General features: G+C 39.5%; 2 protein-coding genes and 1 non-coding gene across 5 annotated transcripts; 2 read left to right on the top strand and 1 right to left on the bottom strand.

Annotated features, from left to right (window-relative positions):
* Positions 1-360: 360 nt before the first annotated feature.
* rassf11 (Ras association domain family member 11) lies at positions 361-5,322 on the bottom strand. Its single transcript, XM_008318261.2, has 3 exons — positions 3,457-5,322; positions 2,395-2,505; positions 361-2,321 (listed from the first exon to the last, which is right to left on the bottom strand). The coding sequence occupies exons 2-3, from the start codon at positions 2,495-2,497 to the stop codon at positions 1,051-1,053; spliced, it is 1,374 nt and encodes a 457-aa protein (XP_008316483.1). The 5' UTR covers positions 2,498-2,505; positions 3,457-5,322; the 3' UTR covers positions 361-1,050.
* A 687-nt stretch (positions 5,323-6,009) lies between these two features.
* ampd1 (adenosine monophosphate deaminase 1 (isoform M)) lies at positions 6,010-16,797 on the top strand. Of its 3 annotated transcripts, XM_008318262.3 has the most exons (17): positions 6,010-6,169; positions 7,933-7,938; positions 9,029-9,037; positions 9,663-9,828; positions 10,238-10,382; positions 11,503-11,668; positions 11,748-11,967; positions 12,607-12,736; positions 12,935-13,129; positions 13,402-13,533; positions 13,634-13,797; positions 13,945-14,071; positions 14,472-14,635; positions 14,742-14,862; positions 15,269-15,442; positions 16,161-16,271; positions 16,370-16,797. In XM_008318262.3, exons 1-17 carry the CDS (start codon positions 6,148-6,150, stop codon positions 16,523-16,525), a joined length of 2,208 nt encoding a protein of 735 aa, XP_008316484.1. In that variant the 5' UTR covers positions 6,010-6,147; the 3' UTR covers positions 16,526-16,797. The 3 variants fall into 3 exon arrangements, with proteins under 3 accessions (XP_008316484.1, XP_024915517.1, XP_024915518.1); XM_025059749.1 differs by lacking the exon at positions 7,933-7,938 and having other exon boundaries at positions 6,011-6,169; XM_025059750.1 differs by lacking the exons at positions 7,933-7,938; positions 9,029-9,037 and having other exon boundaries at positions 6,011-6,169.
* Positions 7,481-7,553, top strand: trnat-ugu (transfer RNA threonine (anticodon UGU)). The gene has a single exon. It is a non-coding gene; the product is annotated as a tRNA-Thr (tRNA).
* Positions 16,798-17,105: the final 308 nt, after the last annotated feature.

Here is a 17,105-nt window from a genome sequence, read left to right on the forward strand (position 1 = left end):
TAAAAACTGAGAAAGGTTAAGTATTAGAAATTCAGTTAATAATAAGAAAGAAGCATTAGAAATCTGGACGTGGTTATCGTTACTCTGGAGAGACGGCGTGTGAACTGGGTCAAAAATATTGCTTTCACCTTCAGAGGTCTCTGGGTTTCAGTTGAAACGCATACAGAGGTTATGTACTTTTGTTAATGGTCTTGAATGAAACAATTGAAATAAAGTTTTATGAAAATTAGCTGCTTGTATTTGTCATCGGAATCAAAAATAATACCATGTCTGTATCTTCAGATTTATGGTGATGTAGTTCAGTCACTAGGATATTTTGGACATGATGCCTAAAATATGAATGGGCCACATGTGCAGCTGGAGCCTTTGTGTGTGTGTCTGTGTATTTATATATATGTGTGTGTGTATGTATATGTGTATATATATATATATATATATGTATATGTATATATACACATATATCTCAAGATCACAACAGGATCTGACATGCAGATAATCAAAGATCAATTTATAATCTAAAAGACTGAACAATTGTTTCTGTAAGAAGTAAACTGTACGTGTATTGGACAGCGTTAAAACAAATAAGAAGTAGCTTTATGTCAGTATATGTTGATTTATAGGTGTTAAATACAAACATTTGCAATTAAAGTACAAATGATCCGTCAATCCAACCTCTACTGCTTAAGTAATCCAATGGCCTCACAGGAGGTACATCCTGGACAGTTCGCTCATGATGGTTTCTCTGTCAGGCAAATGGAGACAAACAACGATTCACACTTGTATTCACAGCTTTGCTTAATTTACAGTGAATATTTATCATTATCCTGCATGTTTTTAGATGGAGAAGAAATTGAATGAAAACCTTTGCACACATGGGAGGGACCACTGGGATTCAAACTGGTAACCTTCTTGCTTTAACGCAAGAGCACTCACCACTCCTCCACCGTCTAGTACTGTCTAGAGTCTTTAACATGAGTATACAATACTCGTATCCATTACATGGTGCTTGTGAGTAACAGCGCCTTCTTGGTTTAGGAATTTCATTTGGTTTCAGACTTTGGTGCTGCCGAGGTAGATGGTTAGTTCTGATCGGTGGATCACCTTCTTTTTGGCCTGTAATGGTGGGCTTTGAGCTTCAGACCAGCGTGTCCACCACTCCCTCAGTTCTGTTGGACCTGTGGGCCTCCGCTCTTTTATCTGGTTGGGAGGAACCAGAGCTCGAGGAGAGCTGCACGCGTCTCTGGGCAGGAATTTCCTGTTGACATTAACTGCCCTGTCTGCATCTGATGATTGCTGCTGTTTGGCGTCTGTCTCTGATACCACAGTAGCAGCCACTTTGGAAACTATCTGTGAATGTTCTTCAACCCGAGTGGTGAACAGGTCCACGCCTGGTATTCTGTTCTTGTACTCCTCCAGTTTGACCTTGCACTCCACCACCTTGTCCTTCAGGTCAACAAACTGACTCTGCAGCTCCTTCTCATGACCTTCCTCCGCCTTCAGTTCGTGTTCCCAGAGCTTGATCTGCTCCATCTCCAGTTTAAGTGCTCTCTCCTGGGCCTCCTGCTCAGCCCTTTGAGTTTTTTGCTTCTCCTCCAACTCAGATATCTCCTTGTCCACACGAGCTATCTGCAGCTCCAGGTCCTGCAGTTGAGCCAGCTGACTAATGACACTCTCTTTGAGACTGTTCTTCTCATCCTCAGTAGAATAAGAGTCTGAAACGCACCGATGGTCGTGCTTGCAGTGTTTGCCTTCCTTGCACCTGGTCTGACCCCCAATGCAGCAGGACGTCTGCAGTTCCAAAGCTGACATGGAACCTCTGTGGCCTTTGACTTTGCCTCTGACGCCTCGACCCAGGTTTTCTTTCTCACTAGTGAGAGAGAGTTTTCGACTCTTTTTGTCAGCCTTCTTGTTGCTCTCTTTATCACAGCTGGTACTGTAGACCTTTCCTTTCCCCAGGCTGTCCAACCATTCCCGGGCCTCCTCCATGAAGGTCAGAGACTTTCTTTTAGGTCTCTTCACATCCTCATTTGAATGCTCAGGCAACGTGGGCAAACTTTGACGGTGCAATATCACTGAACTGCTCCCATGCCGTGTTCTAGCTCCCGCGTCTTTCCTTCTGAGCGGTGGGCACTGCTGGTATCTGCCAACATTGGACCTGGTCATTTTGTCGGTGGCTGGAGGTCCACTGAGGATTAAAGTCAGCTGCACCTCTTTGGCCAGTTCTCCGTACTTCTCTAGGGTCTCCAGGAGACGTTCGCTGGGCGTCATACAGCGCTCGAAATCTTTAAACTTTTCCCGTAACATGTAGCGACCGGGTTGACCTAAAAAGATGATGAATCAGGTTACAACCGAAATAAAGAAAAGAAAAATGTCACCATGTGAATACACACGTACTCAGGGCCTGTGCCAAAGCTACGACCACTTCCTGACATGTGGTTTCCTCTGTGACTCCACACACCACACGCGGGACGCCGTCCACAGATACCTTCACTTCCATTGTTCAGTCTGTGATTGTAAGAGAAATGAATGAAATCAGTTTGTGCAGAATCATCTGTTGTCTGTGGAATAAGGAGAGCTGAAGTCGTCAGCAGATACTGATCCAGGCTTTAACTAGATCTAACTTCATAAGAATTTATTGAACTATTTCATTTTTTTTAAACATGTGGGACAGTGTTGGTGCAGTGGTGGCTTAGTGGTTAAGGAAGCGGACTTGGGTTTCAGGTTTGAGTCCACCAGCTGCCAAGTTACCACTGAGGTGCTCTGAACATGGCACCGTCCCCACACACTGCTCCCCAGGCGCCTAAACCTTCCTTCCTTCTTTAAAACATGTTTGCTGGTAGTTTTGATCATGTACACATCGTTTTTTTTTTTCTTTTTTTAACATTAACTATATTTTAGGGATACATTTTTGTACATTATTTTCAGGCTGACTTGTATGCAACCATTAGAATTAATTATTATTTGCTAAGTGAAATGCTAAGTTTTTAGCATTGTTTTGCTACTTTTTGGTTTTGCAGACCATTGGCTACATGTTATTAACCTTATTTAGACTTATTTAATTCCTTCTTTCAGTTATTTCTTGCCCTTCCTCTGATGCTGATCCTAATAATATTTTTTCTGCTGACCTGTTGCCATCTTTCTATATTCTTTGGTACTTATTTGGACTTACTTCTTCATTTATATTTGACCACAAATGCTACATTTCTAAACCCAGCTTCAAGCACTATGTGAAGTAGCCTTTACTATATTGATATGCCCTTGTGCAATTTGACAAAAAAGTATTTAACAAGCTATACTTTAAAAAAAGCTGTCAAATAGCGTGAATTCAATTAGCAGATAAATACAAGCGACATAAGTTGGAACACTGAGATCTACAGACACCAGGTTAGAGAAAATAAAAGCTTCTAAAAACACAGCTGTCCAGTCCAATCCAAATGAACAATCAAATGAACCTACCTTCTCTCCTGTCTGTAGTACAGATGTTTGAAACGTGGTCTGCTCAGACTGGAGAATGGTTTCCAAGTGAGGAACAGAGGAGCAGTTAAAGAGTAATTCAAATTCCTGATGGCATCAACAAATAAACTGTCCATGATCCCACCCACTGTTTCCATCCTGGATTTAAAAAAAAAAGAACAATTTTTGGTTACTGTCGCACTGTTCCTTTAAAACAATTATTTTTGTTTATATTTTAAAATTAATTAAATTGTTGCCACCAATAACAATAAAAATAATAATAGATATTATTATTAGTAATAGTAGTAGTAATATCATTATTGTTATATATTTGTGCATGTATTTTGTTGTTGCCCGTACTTCAGGTTGAGGTACTTTGTTTTAATTTTTATTCATTTTTGTTATTCTTTCGTCTCTTTTTTTTTTTAAATGTATGTCCTGCAATATTAGAGTCATCTCTAAAAACAGCTACATGTTAGTGTCTGTGTTCTCCTCCAGGTCTTTCAAACAGGAAGTGTGATTACTCTCCATAAAGAACATGTAAACACACTTATCTGGTAAATTGTGTGGAACCAGAGCTGCTGCTATCAAGAAAATACTTCAAACCTCAGTGCGTTTTTGCAATACTTTTTTTTTAATACTGATATAAAAAAAAGGAAAAAGAATATTTTACTGTACCTATATATAACATGTCTGTTTGTTGCAATACAATTTTGCTATTGTAATGCTGCAAAATTATGTTTTAGGGAGACACATTTAACAAGTACAAGTACCTGAAGCACACTTTTGTTGTGGTAAAAGGTGCAACCCCACAGGCTTTTAATTAGAGTTAGTTTTTGATCCTATATTTTATATTTGTTGCAGTAAAACCTTTTCATTTTGCCATGTGACCTAAGACTAAATTGTAGAAATGTATTATTTACTATTTCTTACTATTTCTGAGCAGGATTTTCTGACTACATTTAGAAAAATTGGAGAAACGAGCATTGACGAGTGTCTGGCCTTCATCCAAACATCATCCATCAACTGGGCAGCAGGTCAGCAAAGCAGCTGTTGTTATTCGATAGTGAAAACGTCCGTGTGTTATAAATTTTGAGGTAATATGAAACGTAACCCCCTTCTCTCTCTGCTCATGTCCTGCAGGTGTCCTTTCCAGACATGATGGGAACATTTGGTCAATTTAAATATCCCAAAGGTTTGTCATTTTATTGGCTGTTTTTCCAAACCTCCCTGGGATTTTCACTTGTGAACTCTCGCTCAACTGCCAGTTTTCCACTTGATATCTTAAACTAGACATGCTGCAAACGGAACCCTGACATTTAAGATCACATTCCCTAAAAATAGACGCCTCGTAACGTGTCTCCAAGCTGCCATGGATGAACAGAGATGCACAAGTGTTTTGGATTCAGTCGCCAAAACGCCGTTTTACACTAATTATATAGCATCTGAGCATTGTGCCAAATCTCCTTACAAATAATGGTGCTAATATAAGCTAATATTTTAAACCAAATTGAAAACATACCTTTAAATCACTACTTAACTTACTCAGTTCTTTCATCTGGCTAACATTTCTCTAATTTAATATTGAAACAACATGAATAGTCAAAATTGTTGTGATCAAGGACAAATGAGAGATACATGGGGATTCACACTCAGGACACAAAATAACAAACACATAATAAGCCCCACACCCCTGGTCCAACAGTGAAGGTGATGACAGTAGTGCCATGATGTTTGGCCAGCTTTGGTGAAAGCTCACTGATATCCTTTATGAAAACTCAGTGGGCCAATCGTTCAGCAGACGCTGACCCAAAGACCACCCAGCTGACTGAACTGAGTCAAACAGCTTAAAGGATTTTTTTTTTTTTGTTTTTTTTTTTGGATTTTTTTTTTTTGGTTTCTGAGTTTGTTTTTGGAATTTTTTTTTTTTTTAGGATTTTAACCAAGGTATGTAAAGTATTAATGTGGATGAACTGTCCTTAAGGTTTGTTTCTCTCGACAATGATAGATAGTCTAGATAACATGTTTCAAACTCAGGCACGCGGGCCAAATCTGGCCCATGGTGTGATTATATTTGGCCCATGTGATCATGTCATATTAGTGATGTTTCCATGATATTACAGCATATACATTTGTGGTTGCTCTTTTGTTGGCCTGTAAAAAAGATTTACATTTAAAAGGAACTCGAAAGGCTACAAACAAAGAGAGACATAAGAAAACTCTCTTTTTTTACATTTTATAATGATATCACCAAAAAAATCAAAAACCTACTGTATCAGAGGTGAAGGATTCTGTAAGAACCTGCACAGGATGAACTGCAGCAACTGTTGATGCTTTGCATTGAATATACAGTGCTGTATACCGTGTACTGAACATGTGTGGCTATCTGTGCTAATGTAAAAAACTCTCTCTCTCTCACTGACACACACTCCTGCCCCTCTGTCTTTGTCTGTACACACCGTGCCAGTCTGCGGTCCCTCCGTGCACATACAGATCCTTAAAATAGATCTGGTGCCTGTGACTTCTTGGCGTGTCCAGTGTGGACACAGCAGGTTCTGGTTACACGTGAGGCTGGGGCTGAGCTTAATATTTCAGAGAGCAGCCACAGGGACCCACACTTCCCTACTGCAGTGGTCCAGTACCTGACCACCTTTGACCAGTCTTCAGGGAGCGTTGCTGAGGAAGAGCATCACCATGCCTAAAGTCCTAGTGCCAGGTGAGTGTGGACACAATGATGATGATGACGATGATGATGTGGCTTAAACATGAATTCTAGATGTAACACAACGTTGTGGTTGCAATGATGTTCAATATGTGGCTCTTCCAGTAAAAAGCCCAACAAAAAAAATATATAGTGGGTGTAATTGAAGTCCCCTCCCCTCCAACTGAACATACCCGTCTTACTGCTGTGGTTGAAGGTGGACAGAAAGAATGACTGGACTGAACGGACACACCCCTTCCACTGCACACAGCCATACAGACAATAATTTCCCATTAGTTAATTTTCGCTTCGTGCTGCCACTGACAGCTTCACTGACAGGACTAGTGGGTGGTGAATGCATATGAATTAATTTGGAATGTGTGCGCGCTCAGTCGTTTTCAGTGGAGTCTTAGAGTTCTATCAGCTTTTTTTAAAAGTCAGCAGTGAAGTTCTGTTAATATCTGGGGTGGCTTCAGTGTGAGAAAAAAATGAACAGTTAATATTTATGTATTATTACGCTATGTCCTAGCAGTATATTCAAGAGGAAACACCATGTTGCAGACTCTTCGTTCTTGCCGAGCATCTTGTGTGTATAAGGGTCCCGGTGCTATTCTAAAGACTGGTGTAACAGATCCTAATTTTACCTCCAGCAGACATGAGGCAGGATGTTTTCAAGTGGTGAAAAATAGAAAAGCTAAGCTCTGACCAGCTGGAGTCTGAAGAGCGGACTTTCACTGCTCGTACTTCCAAAGATTGTGATGGTGTAGAACAGGATCTGCCAACAGATCACAGAGGGAGTGCTGGTAGTTCATGAGCCAAGGATTTTTACCATATTGTACCACTGAGTTACATGTATTTAATCAGTACAGCATTTCAGTAGTGTTTTCAATGTAGGTTGCTCACTTTAGCTTGGTCTCCCAGGCCAAAAAATGTGTGGTTTAGGATGTTGTGATATTCTGATGACGCATTGAAGGGTTCACACCAGTGGTGGTGTGAAAGTCCAAGTTCATGTACAACACAGGTGTCAAAAAGTTTTTATTGAGGAGTATGAGATTCATTAAAGTTAAACTTGGCCTTCTGCTCTTTCTGCAAATCGTTCAAATAACAGGAGATATTTTAGACATTTTACCAGCAACTAAAATTCACCCTGAGTCACTAAAACCCTTTGACCATTTAAATGATCGCAGTAGAGCAGTGTATCAAGTTTTAAGTACTGTAGTACTAGTGCAGCTTTATAAGGAAGCTGTTCATTTCTTATTGTATTAACCTCTATATGCAGATAATGATCAGTTTCAACACAATAGCATTTAGTACTTTGTCAATACGGGCTCCATAGCTCAGTGGTTAGAGTACTGGTCTTGTAAACCAGGGGTCGTGAATTCAAATCTCCCTGAGGCCTAGCTTCATTAAAGACTTACTAAAATGTACCCAAAAAAGTAACAAATTAGTGTAGCCCTTATAGATAAGCATGTAGCAACAGCCATGTTGTTGTAGCATGTTTCAGATTTATTCAACTGTAAATATGAAAGTATGAATTTTGTATCACTAGACAGTGTGCCACAGTTTGAGAACCACTGGTCTAGAGTTCTATTTAGAGGAAAATAAGTGATACATAAACACAAGACCCTACAGTTTAGTGTTAGCATTCGAAAATATGTATAAGATTGTAGGCTGTAGCTCACATGCTAACTGCAGCCCTAAGACATAACCACACCTGTTTTGTTTCTCTCTAACCTGGTCATTCTACATTGACTGCCTCTTTTTTGCTAACCTCCCAGTGGAAGGTGAGTATAAACAGAGACATCGGAGAAAATGAAACCATTACAGATGCATGGTTTACTGCTCAGATGTCTCGTCAGTCAAACATTTGTTGGAAGAGTTTATTGATGCATTGTTCACACTCAGTGTCAGTTTCCTTTTTCTGCCTGTGGATGGCGCACTTCAGGGGTAAAGCATCATCAAGGCATAGAGACTGAACTGAGAGTGAACCATCACATCAAATATTTTCATTGTGATTGTTACAAAGACAGAACTGCAGCAAAGAAGCCGTTCTGATATGTCTATTTGAATGTCACCGAAAGTCTGTCCCTGAATGCAACACAAACCTTTGAAGCATCCTTATTTGTGTGCATGACCTTTTGACCCTGTTTGTTTGGGAAGGAGGAGTACTGAGAAAAAAAAGTTTTTCTCACCTGACTCAGGCAGCTGTGACAACTATCTCAGGAAAGAAAGTGTTTTTGAGAATTGAAATAATAAATGTTACAGAAGAAATAACATTAGGTGGTGTCAAAGAGACATACAGCATTTCCCCTCACTCTGACTGTATCTGTATTGAATATGACATTGAATATATTCAGAACCATTGCTGTAAAATAATAATAATAATAATAACAATACTTGTTATTGTCAGATTTACAGTATTAATGAATTAATCCCTGCACTTCCTCAAAACTTGCTGTAAAAATAAAAATCTCAATAAATACTAAATGTCAACTATATCCTTCAATATACATTATTTTTTACAATTGTCAATAATAAGGAAATGTTAATTTAATTATCCTATTATACAGTATATCCTATATATAACCGCTGTACATGCAGAATGTCATTGACATAGCCTAGTGGCTTATTTCTCTGAAACATTAGTTTGTCTATATGTAAAACATTCACCTATAGATCTAACTTTGATGGAACAACCTGCTCAGCTCAATAGAATGATGTTAGTTTTAAATAAGGAAAATATATTAATAAATACAAGTAATATTGATTATAGTTTCACCTGTAGTAAACATGGACAGATTATAAGACATGATTTTGATTAATTCTGTGTTGGGTTTTATTCTGGGTGATGCTCCTCTCTGGCTGGTTGCTCAGGTCAACAGAGTAAGTACATGAAGTAGATGAACTGTAGTCATGTGACATGAACTGAATTGGATAGTTATAGTAGATAGCTTTGGCTCCTGGCTAGTGAAGTGCATGTAGTTTATAGTTGGATCTACAGAGCAGAACTACAGCTGCTCATGTTCAGTTCTTATTTCCCATGAAACCTGACCGCTGCTTCACTGTTGAAACGCTGCTGGTTTTGTTCATAACTCCACATACTTAACCCAGTTTTCTGGTCATTTTTTCCCTTTAAAAAATCTCAGTACAATTTTTTATAAAAAAAATCAAATACCAAATACACAACAAAAGAAGGCCAGAAAACTGGGTTTGGAGTTGGACTGTCCGCACAGGTATTATCCTGTATGTGTGTGCCCATTGAACCAACAGTGTCATTGACTCATTTTTGTATTGACGTCTCCATGCATGCGCATTGTGGATCACATTATGAATGATGCACATAATGTGAGCCACATGACAACCAAATATAATTCCACTTTGGTTTGGTGCAACATAGATCAGTGCTCCTGCTTCATGGCCCAGAAGTCTTTATGTTAGTGACAATATTTTTGGTGCAAAGTGGATTTCCTGCCTTGACAGAACAATGTGCCTCTGTGGTACCTGACAGAGACCGATGACACGATGCGGGCCTTCGCGGAGCAGGTCTTTGCATCTGAGACCAAAAGTGAGGACATCCGTGATGAGATCTCAATGTTCGATGTGGCTGAGGACTGTCCTATCATCCATCATGAGATGGCCCATCATCTGCACACTGAGGACAACGCTGAGAGACGGTGATCATTTATCATTTCTCAGTGCATTTAGTACTAGGATTCAGGTACTGTGAGTAGTAAAGAGCCTTTTCCTTTTCCTTTTTATGAATGTAGCCATGCTGTCACAAATGATAATGAAAGAAACAGTCTCTAAATAACTCAAAATATCATTACTAGTACTGAACAACATGGAATGGTTCTTATCAGACCACTCTCTACTCAGTTTAAATAATTCTTATATTACCTCCAACGCCTTCAAGGTCAGTTAATGAAAGGAAACAGAGACACGTGACTGCATGTAAAAATACTTGATTTATACTGTGCTCTAAAAACATTCACAGGAGCAGCCTAAAAGTTCGTGGATGCATGTTTCATTTCACTTGTCATGATATTTTTGGACAAACTTTAATCTTTACCTCTCTATCCACAGCAAGAAGCACCAGCGTACCCTCACTGTAGTCAAAGGTTCCACTCAGGCAACTGCCCCTGTAATGAAGCTGGAAGTGGACACTCCAGCTTATCTGGAAGTGCCTGAATTCCAGAGAGTAGCCATCATTGGAGACTATGCCTCTGGGGTACTGTCGCTTTAACACGTTAGGATTTACTTAAATTTATTTACTTGGCAAGTTCTATGTTCTAAACAATGTTTTTGTTTCTTGAAAATAATAATTTGTACTTTTCCAACAAAGTAGGTTCCCTTGTTATATTGAAAACCCATTAATTATATTGCTTACAGCATTTCGTTTTTGTAATATAATTTGTATATATTGTATAATTTGAATATTTTATCCCCATATTTTTGTACTATTTTAGTTCCTGTATGGCTAACTTTAAGTAACAGTTAGTTACTCTTTGTATAATTTTATTTTCAAGCTAACTTTCTTAATTAGATTGGTGTTCAATTTTGTATGGATTTTGGTATTTTTCAAAGAATTTTGACAATTATTTGTCAACTTTTATCATCATTAACAATTTTCACATTCCTTCCACACTTGTGACTACTTCCAGGTTACTGTCTTCAGCTAATCTTAGCTACTTTGGCTGACTTTTGTTATTAAGTTATTCTAGCAAATTATTTAGTGTTAACATTAAACTTTAGGCTAATGACTACTTTTACTGTTTTTGTTTCTAATTCTCTTTATAATTTTTATATAAAAAAATCTTTTGTTAGTTTTAGTTGGTGCAGTTCAGCTGCCATTTATGTATTTGTTCTGACATCTCAAACCAATGTATTCACTGAGAATTATGGGAACTATTAGAAAAACCAAAAGACTTTTTTCAAACATGACCGGCCGTACAAGTGAGGATCTTCCCTTGGCCAGTGAATTGTGCTGATCTCAGAGTGGTGGCCAGGTTTAGGGTTTCATAGCTGTGACTTTGACATTTACAGAGAATGAGAGAGAGAGAGAGAGAGAGAGAGAGTGCGATATCTGTAAAAAGTGTGTGTGTGTGTTTGTGTGTGTGTTAGTCAGAGTTTATCTTCTGAGATTTAACCTGATTAATTACCTTATTTACCTATTTTCCAACTCCTTCATCTTATTAATAATGGTATTATCATTCATGTCCTCAAACTTCCATACAGCTGTGAGTTTCTTGTTCAAAGTAGCCTAATGGTTATTGTAATATAACAGGTGTTTAAACAACATAAGAGTTAAGTTTTGAATAGTTTTGACCCTGACTTTGATTGATTTTTAGGTGACCATGGATGACTTTGAGTTGTCCTGTAAGGGTCTGTACCGGGCACTGACCATCAGGGAGAAGTACATGAGATTGGCCTATCAGCGTTATCCCAGAACAACCTCCCAGTTTCTGCGTGAGATCGAGGGAGAGACCTTCAAACCTGAGGACCAGGTGCAGCCAGGTGAGGAGAGGAGAAGGAGCTCCTGAGTTACTTCTGCTCTCTGTTACACTCATCAACAACTTGTCTTTTACACCCTCAGTCTTCACACCTCCTCCAAAGACCGGGGAAGACCCCTTTGATTTTAATAGCCTCCCACAGAACCTGGGCTATGTGGCTCGCATGAAGGAAGGTCTCATGTACGTGTACAACGATGACGCAGCCGCTGACAAGCATCAGCCCAAGGACCTGCCGTGCTCCGACTATGCCACCTTCATTGACGACATGAACTTCCTCATTGCACTCATTGCTCAGGGCCCAACGTGAGTGTTTTCAAGTTCTCCTCTCACTTTTTCAAATATGTCCCAGCATGGTTTTACCTGTGTGCCGAATCTGAGCAGCGTCTAATGTTTCAAAGTCATGTCAGGTATTTGCTACTTTCTCCTCGTCTCCTTTTAGACAAACCCTGACTGGACTGTAATTTAAGGTCTACACGGTCCACAAACTGGCCATTAGGTCAAGATTTGTCACCTGATCTTAATAGCACAAGAAATGTACTATTTTTCTTTCCTAAGAAATGCTTTAAAGATTTCTTGGCTCAGTCTAATAGGTTTTTACTTAAAAACCAGTATATCTTATACTAACAGATCTACAAACTGCATTATAGAAATAAAATTTAAAAATGTTTGATCATTTTGAAGATGTTTTGATACTCAGTACTATTCAGCAAATTTTCAGTATTTTTAGCTAACTTGTCTTAATATTAATATTATTATTGTGTTTTCTTGCGCATTTGTTTTTACCTTTTACTCTTTTTGATCTAATTTTTTCTTTATTACAAACAAATACTTGGAATTTCAGACTGTTATGTGATTGATTTTTACCTCACTTTGATATCTTTTGAATCATGTTCTGATTTCTCCTGTTTTTTTTGTTTGTTTGTTTTTGTTTTTTTTTTGCAGCAAGACTTACACTCATCGCCGTCTCAAGTTCCTCATGTCCAAGTTCAATGTGCATGAAATGCTGAATGAGATGGAGGAGTTGAAGGAGCTGAAGGTGAACCCCCACAGGGACTTCTACAACTGCAGGAAGGTATTACGTCATTATTATCTTTCCTTCCAATCAGATGATGATGATGATGCTCATGATATCACAGCCCATACCTTTGGGTTTCGTTCAGTCTGCCCTCACTTGTTTCCAAGTAATGCACGTGCAGTGCACCTTGTGACTATTTAGCTCCCTCTAGTGCCGAAATACAGCTGCTGCATCACGTGATTCACTCTTTTCCAGGTTGACACTCACATCCACGCTGCCGCCTGCATGAACCAGAAACACTTGCTGCGCTTCATTAAGAAGTCCTATCGTGTGGACGCCGACCGTGTGGTGCACAAACTGAAAGGCAAGGAGGTCACCATGAAGGCGCTCTTTGAGTCTCTCAACCTGCACCCCTACGACCTGACCGTGGACTCCCTGGATGTGCACGCTGTACGTTACGTTAAAGGAGAAAATAACAGACAATTATGAAACAATTTCTGAACAATTTAGAAAAGTAATGGGTGATTTCGGATTACATCAGTGAGCTCAAAACTCACAATGTGACCCTAAAATCTAAGCCGGTATAAAACAGTTGTAATGGATGATTAAGTCATAAAAGATTCTATATCAATTTGTCCTGTTGAGATTGTGTTTATATGAGGAAAGTATCCTCTTTTAGTCAGTCTTATTAAGTCATTGTGTCTTTTGTTATTCCCCTGAAGGGCAGACAAACCTTCCAGCGCTTTGATAAATTCAACGCCAAGTACAACCCAGTGGGAGCCAGTGAGCTGCGTGACCTGTACCTGAAAACAGAGAACCACATCGGGGGAGAATATTTTGCCACCATTATCAAAGTCAGATGCTTAGCAACCTCATTTTCTAGATAAGAGTTGAGTTATATGTTTTATTTTGGTGTTATTAAAATTCCAGATATAATCTTTGTTTGAAAAAAAGGAAGTGGCCAGTGACCTGGAGGATGCTAAGTACCAGTACGCCGAGCCTCGTCTGTCCATTTACGGCTGCAATCCCAGTGAGTGGACGAAGCTTTCAAGCTGGTTCGTCAAGAACAGAGTCTTCTCACCTAACCTCAAATGGATGATTCAAGTTCCTAGGATCTAGTAAGTTTTCAAAGTCCGGCCTTTGTTCCTTACCCTGTGATCCACCTAGGATCAATAACTGTAACTATCCTGCTATTAATTAGAAACAACATCTCATCAGCAACAAATTCATTATCTGTTGATTTGTTTTTCTCTCTCGTACCACAGTGACATCTTCAGAGGCAGGAACTTTGTTCCCCACTTTGGCAAAATGCTGGAGAACATTTTCCTCCCAGTGTTCCAGGCTACGATCAACCCACAGTCCAACCCTGAGCTCAGCATCTTCCTCAAACACGTGAGTGAAAAGTCTAGAAACGAATCAGTAAGTAATTATTGATGACATTGATGGGTTCTCCATTATATCCCTGTGCTAAAACCTGGAATTACTTAAATTTACTATTCCTTGTTATAAACCATTTACAGTCATTTTACAAGAGAGAAAATAAAAAAACCCAGAAACATTAATACGTTTTCTGTAGTTTTGTTTTCTAAGACAACAGAGCGACCACTTGCTTCTGTTTGGTTAGTTAGCTTAGCTTAATTAACCCATTAGATTTAGAATAGTGCGTGGCATCTCTGTGACGTGTGGCTGTTTGATTGTCTTAACTGATATTTCAAAAGTGATTGATCATGTTTACTGAAACATTGAGTTTTCAATGGCCTTCAGACTTGACCAAGTGCCCCCTGTTGTGTAGGTTACAGGTTTCGACAGTGTGGACGATGAATCCAAACACAGTGGTCACATGTTCTCCACCAAGAGCCCCAAACCAGAGGAGTGGGACATTGCCAAGAACCCCTCCTACACTTATTACATTTACTACATGTATGCAAACATTGCTGTGCTCAACCAGCTCCGCATGTAAGTGAATGTATCCCACCCCTCTTGTAAGGTGTAATTGTTAGCTGTTACTTTCTGTCTTCCCCTCTGTAAACACTGAAGGACATGTTTGTCTCGTGCTCCACAGACAGAGGGGTATGAACACATTCATGTTCAGGCCTCATTGCGGTGAAGCTGGTGCCATCACCCATCTGCTGGCTGCCTTCATGACAGCTGACAACATCTCTCATGGCCTAAATCTTAAGAAGGTTGGTCTCCCTCTGTAGCATCCCATATGTTATAAATGAATACGTTTGATCAGTTCATACAGACATGATTGTTTTTGGGCAACACATACAGAGAAATACTGACATGGAAGTAGACTGTGATTTGACTTGATTGATTTTTCAAGTGACAACATTTCAATTGGAAAAGACTTCAAATTAGTGACTGACTTTTAACACTTATCAGGAAACTGTGGAGTGACTCAGTACGTAGTGAAAATTAGCCTAATTTTCACATCTACATTTTTACAGCGTTACTTCTGGTGTCAGCTCTTCACTGGCGGTCGATCTACTTCTGCATGATCACAGTGGAACTGCAGTTTGCCACAGGGAACTGAAAACTCTACCTGTGTTTGTTAACGGACCGCATTTCTCATACTTTCATCACCAGAGCCCTGTGCTGCAGTACTTGTACTTCCTGACCCAGATCCCCATCGCCATGTCCCCCCTCAGCAACAACAGTCTGTTCCTGGAGTACGCCAAGAACCCCCTGCTGGAGTTCCAAAAGAAGGGCCTGGTGGTGTCTCTGTCCACTGACGACCCCATGCAGTTCCACTACACAAAGGTCAAAGAGAATAACATAACAATGTTGTTTACATTACATACTGTACCAGACGGTGTATTATGGCCATTGTTTCATATGCAGTACTGCTTTGATGTTCTATAAGCAATTTCACACATGTGCATACAAACTAAAATCCCACACTGGCACAACAAGCAGCACTAACTATGAGAACATTCCATATGCAGTAGGCCCTGATGTGGGTGCCAGTGAAAAACCCAAAATAAAAATGGAAAGTGGAACCCACATCTGTGGTTTTTTAGTTTGTCACACTGATTTAATTCTAAATGCAATGTTGTTTATTTCTTTGTGATGGCCTTAGGAGCTGTCCAAGGTCAGACCTACGACAACCTGAATAATACACAGTAATACTTTTTTTTTTTTTTTGGCTGCTCCTTTTCAGAGGTTTCCACCTCCAATTCTATGCTTGTACAAAAATCTTATAATAATCTTATATCTTCCTGCACCACATCCATCAATGTTATCCCACATTCTCCTCTTCCTCTTGGTTGGCAGCTACATCCATAACACTTATCTATAATATTTTATCTCCAAGCTACTTATCCCAAACTTCCTTTTTAATTTGAATTCATCATCCTCTCAACATCTTCCTTGACATCTGCCACTTCCAGCTCATCCTCTCGGGGAAAGAAAACAGTGTAACACAACAAGCAGTAGATGTTGGGTGAAGCCCATTGACGGTTCTCCTCTGTGTTCACAGGAACCCCTAATGGAGGAATATGCCATTGCAGCTCAGGTCTTCAAGCTTAGCACCTGTGATATGTGTGAGATTGCCAGGAACAGTGTTATACAGAGTGGTCTGTCTAATGAGGTAAAACGACAACAAAGAATGAGAGTGACTTTTGAAGAAAATGTTTGCAATTTCTGTTTTTACTGCACTGAGAAACTTTCTGGTGCATTCACCTCCAGGAGAAGCTCCACTTCCTGGGTAAGGACTACCTGAAGGAGGGTCCAGAAGGCAACGACATCCGCAAAACCAACGTGGCCCAGATCCGTATGGCTTACCGCTATGAGACCCTGTGCTATGAGCTCGACCTGATCAAGGAGGGTCTGAAGGTTGATTGAACACAGTCCAGTCTGACACACAGGTTATTTCTACAGCTTCTAAATCTATTTTTCACTATCACTGTTAACAAAGTGAGTGTAAAAGAAAGTGGCCTTCTAACTGATGTCCTCTCCTCTGCAAGAACAAACTGGTTAATGTTTGTCTTCTCTTCTGTACATTATTTGCACATCGGTGTCAAATAGCCTTGTGCGTTGCCTTTGGTTATGTGTATTTTGTATGGGGAAAACATCATGTATTGGAATGATAAAAAATAAAATTGATGTATCTGCTATTTTTTAAACTAATTTTGATTTATTTAAGGTTTCTGTCAAATTGCACCTTCAAGTGTACCTAATTTCTTAGCAGTTTCTGCATCAAGCTTATATTATGTAGAATTTTGTTCAACTTACACCTTTAAATTATCTGTTTAAAGGTTGTTTGCCTATTTAAGCATTTTCTTGGATACGCCTAAATATACATAGTGCATATTGTGTGTAGTCAGCGTCACTATTTCCCGTGTCGCATAAAGACAGCTATTTCGTTTATTGTTGACAGCTGCGTGGATGTGATGACGTCTTCTTTCTCCCGTCCGAGGGAATC

This window comes from Cynoglossus semilaevis, chromosome 10, assembly GCF_000523025.1.
Source record: "Cynoglossus semilaevis isolate Cse_v1.0 chromosome 10, Cse_v1.0, whole genome shotgun sequence".
In the NCBI taxonomy this organism is placed as follows: Eukaryota; Metazoa; Chordata; class Actinopteri; order Pleuronectiformes; family Cynoglossidae; genus Cynoglossus; species Cynoglossus semilaevis.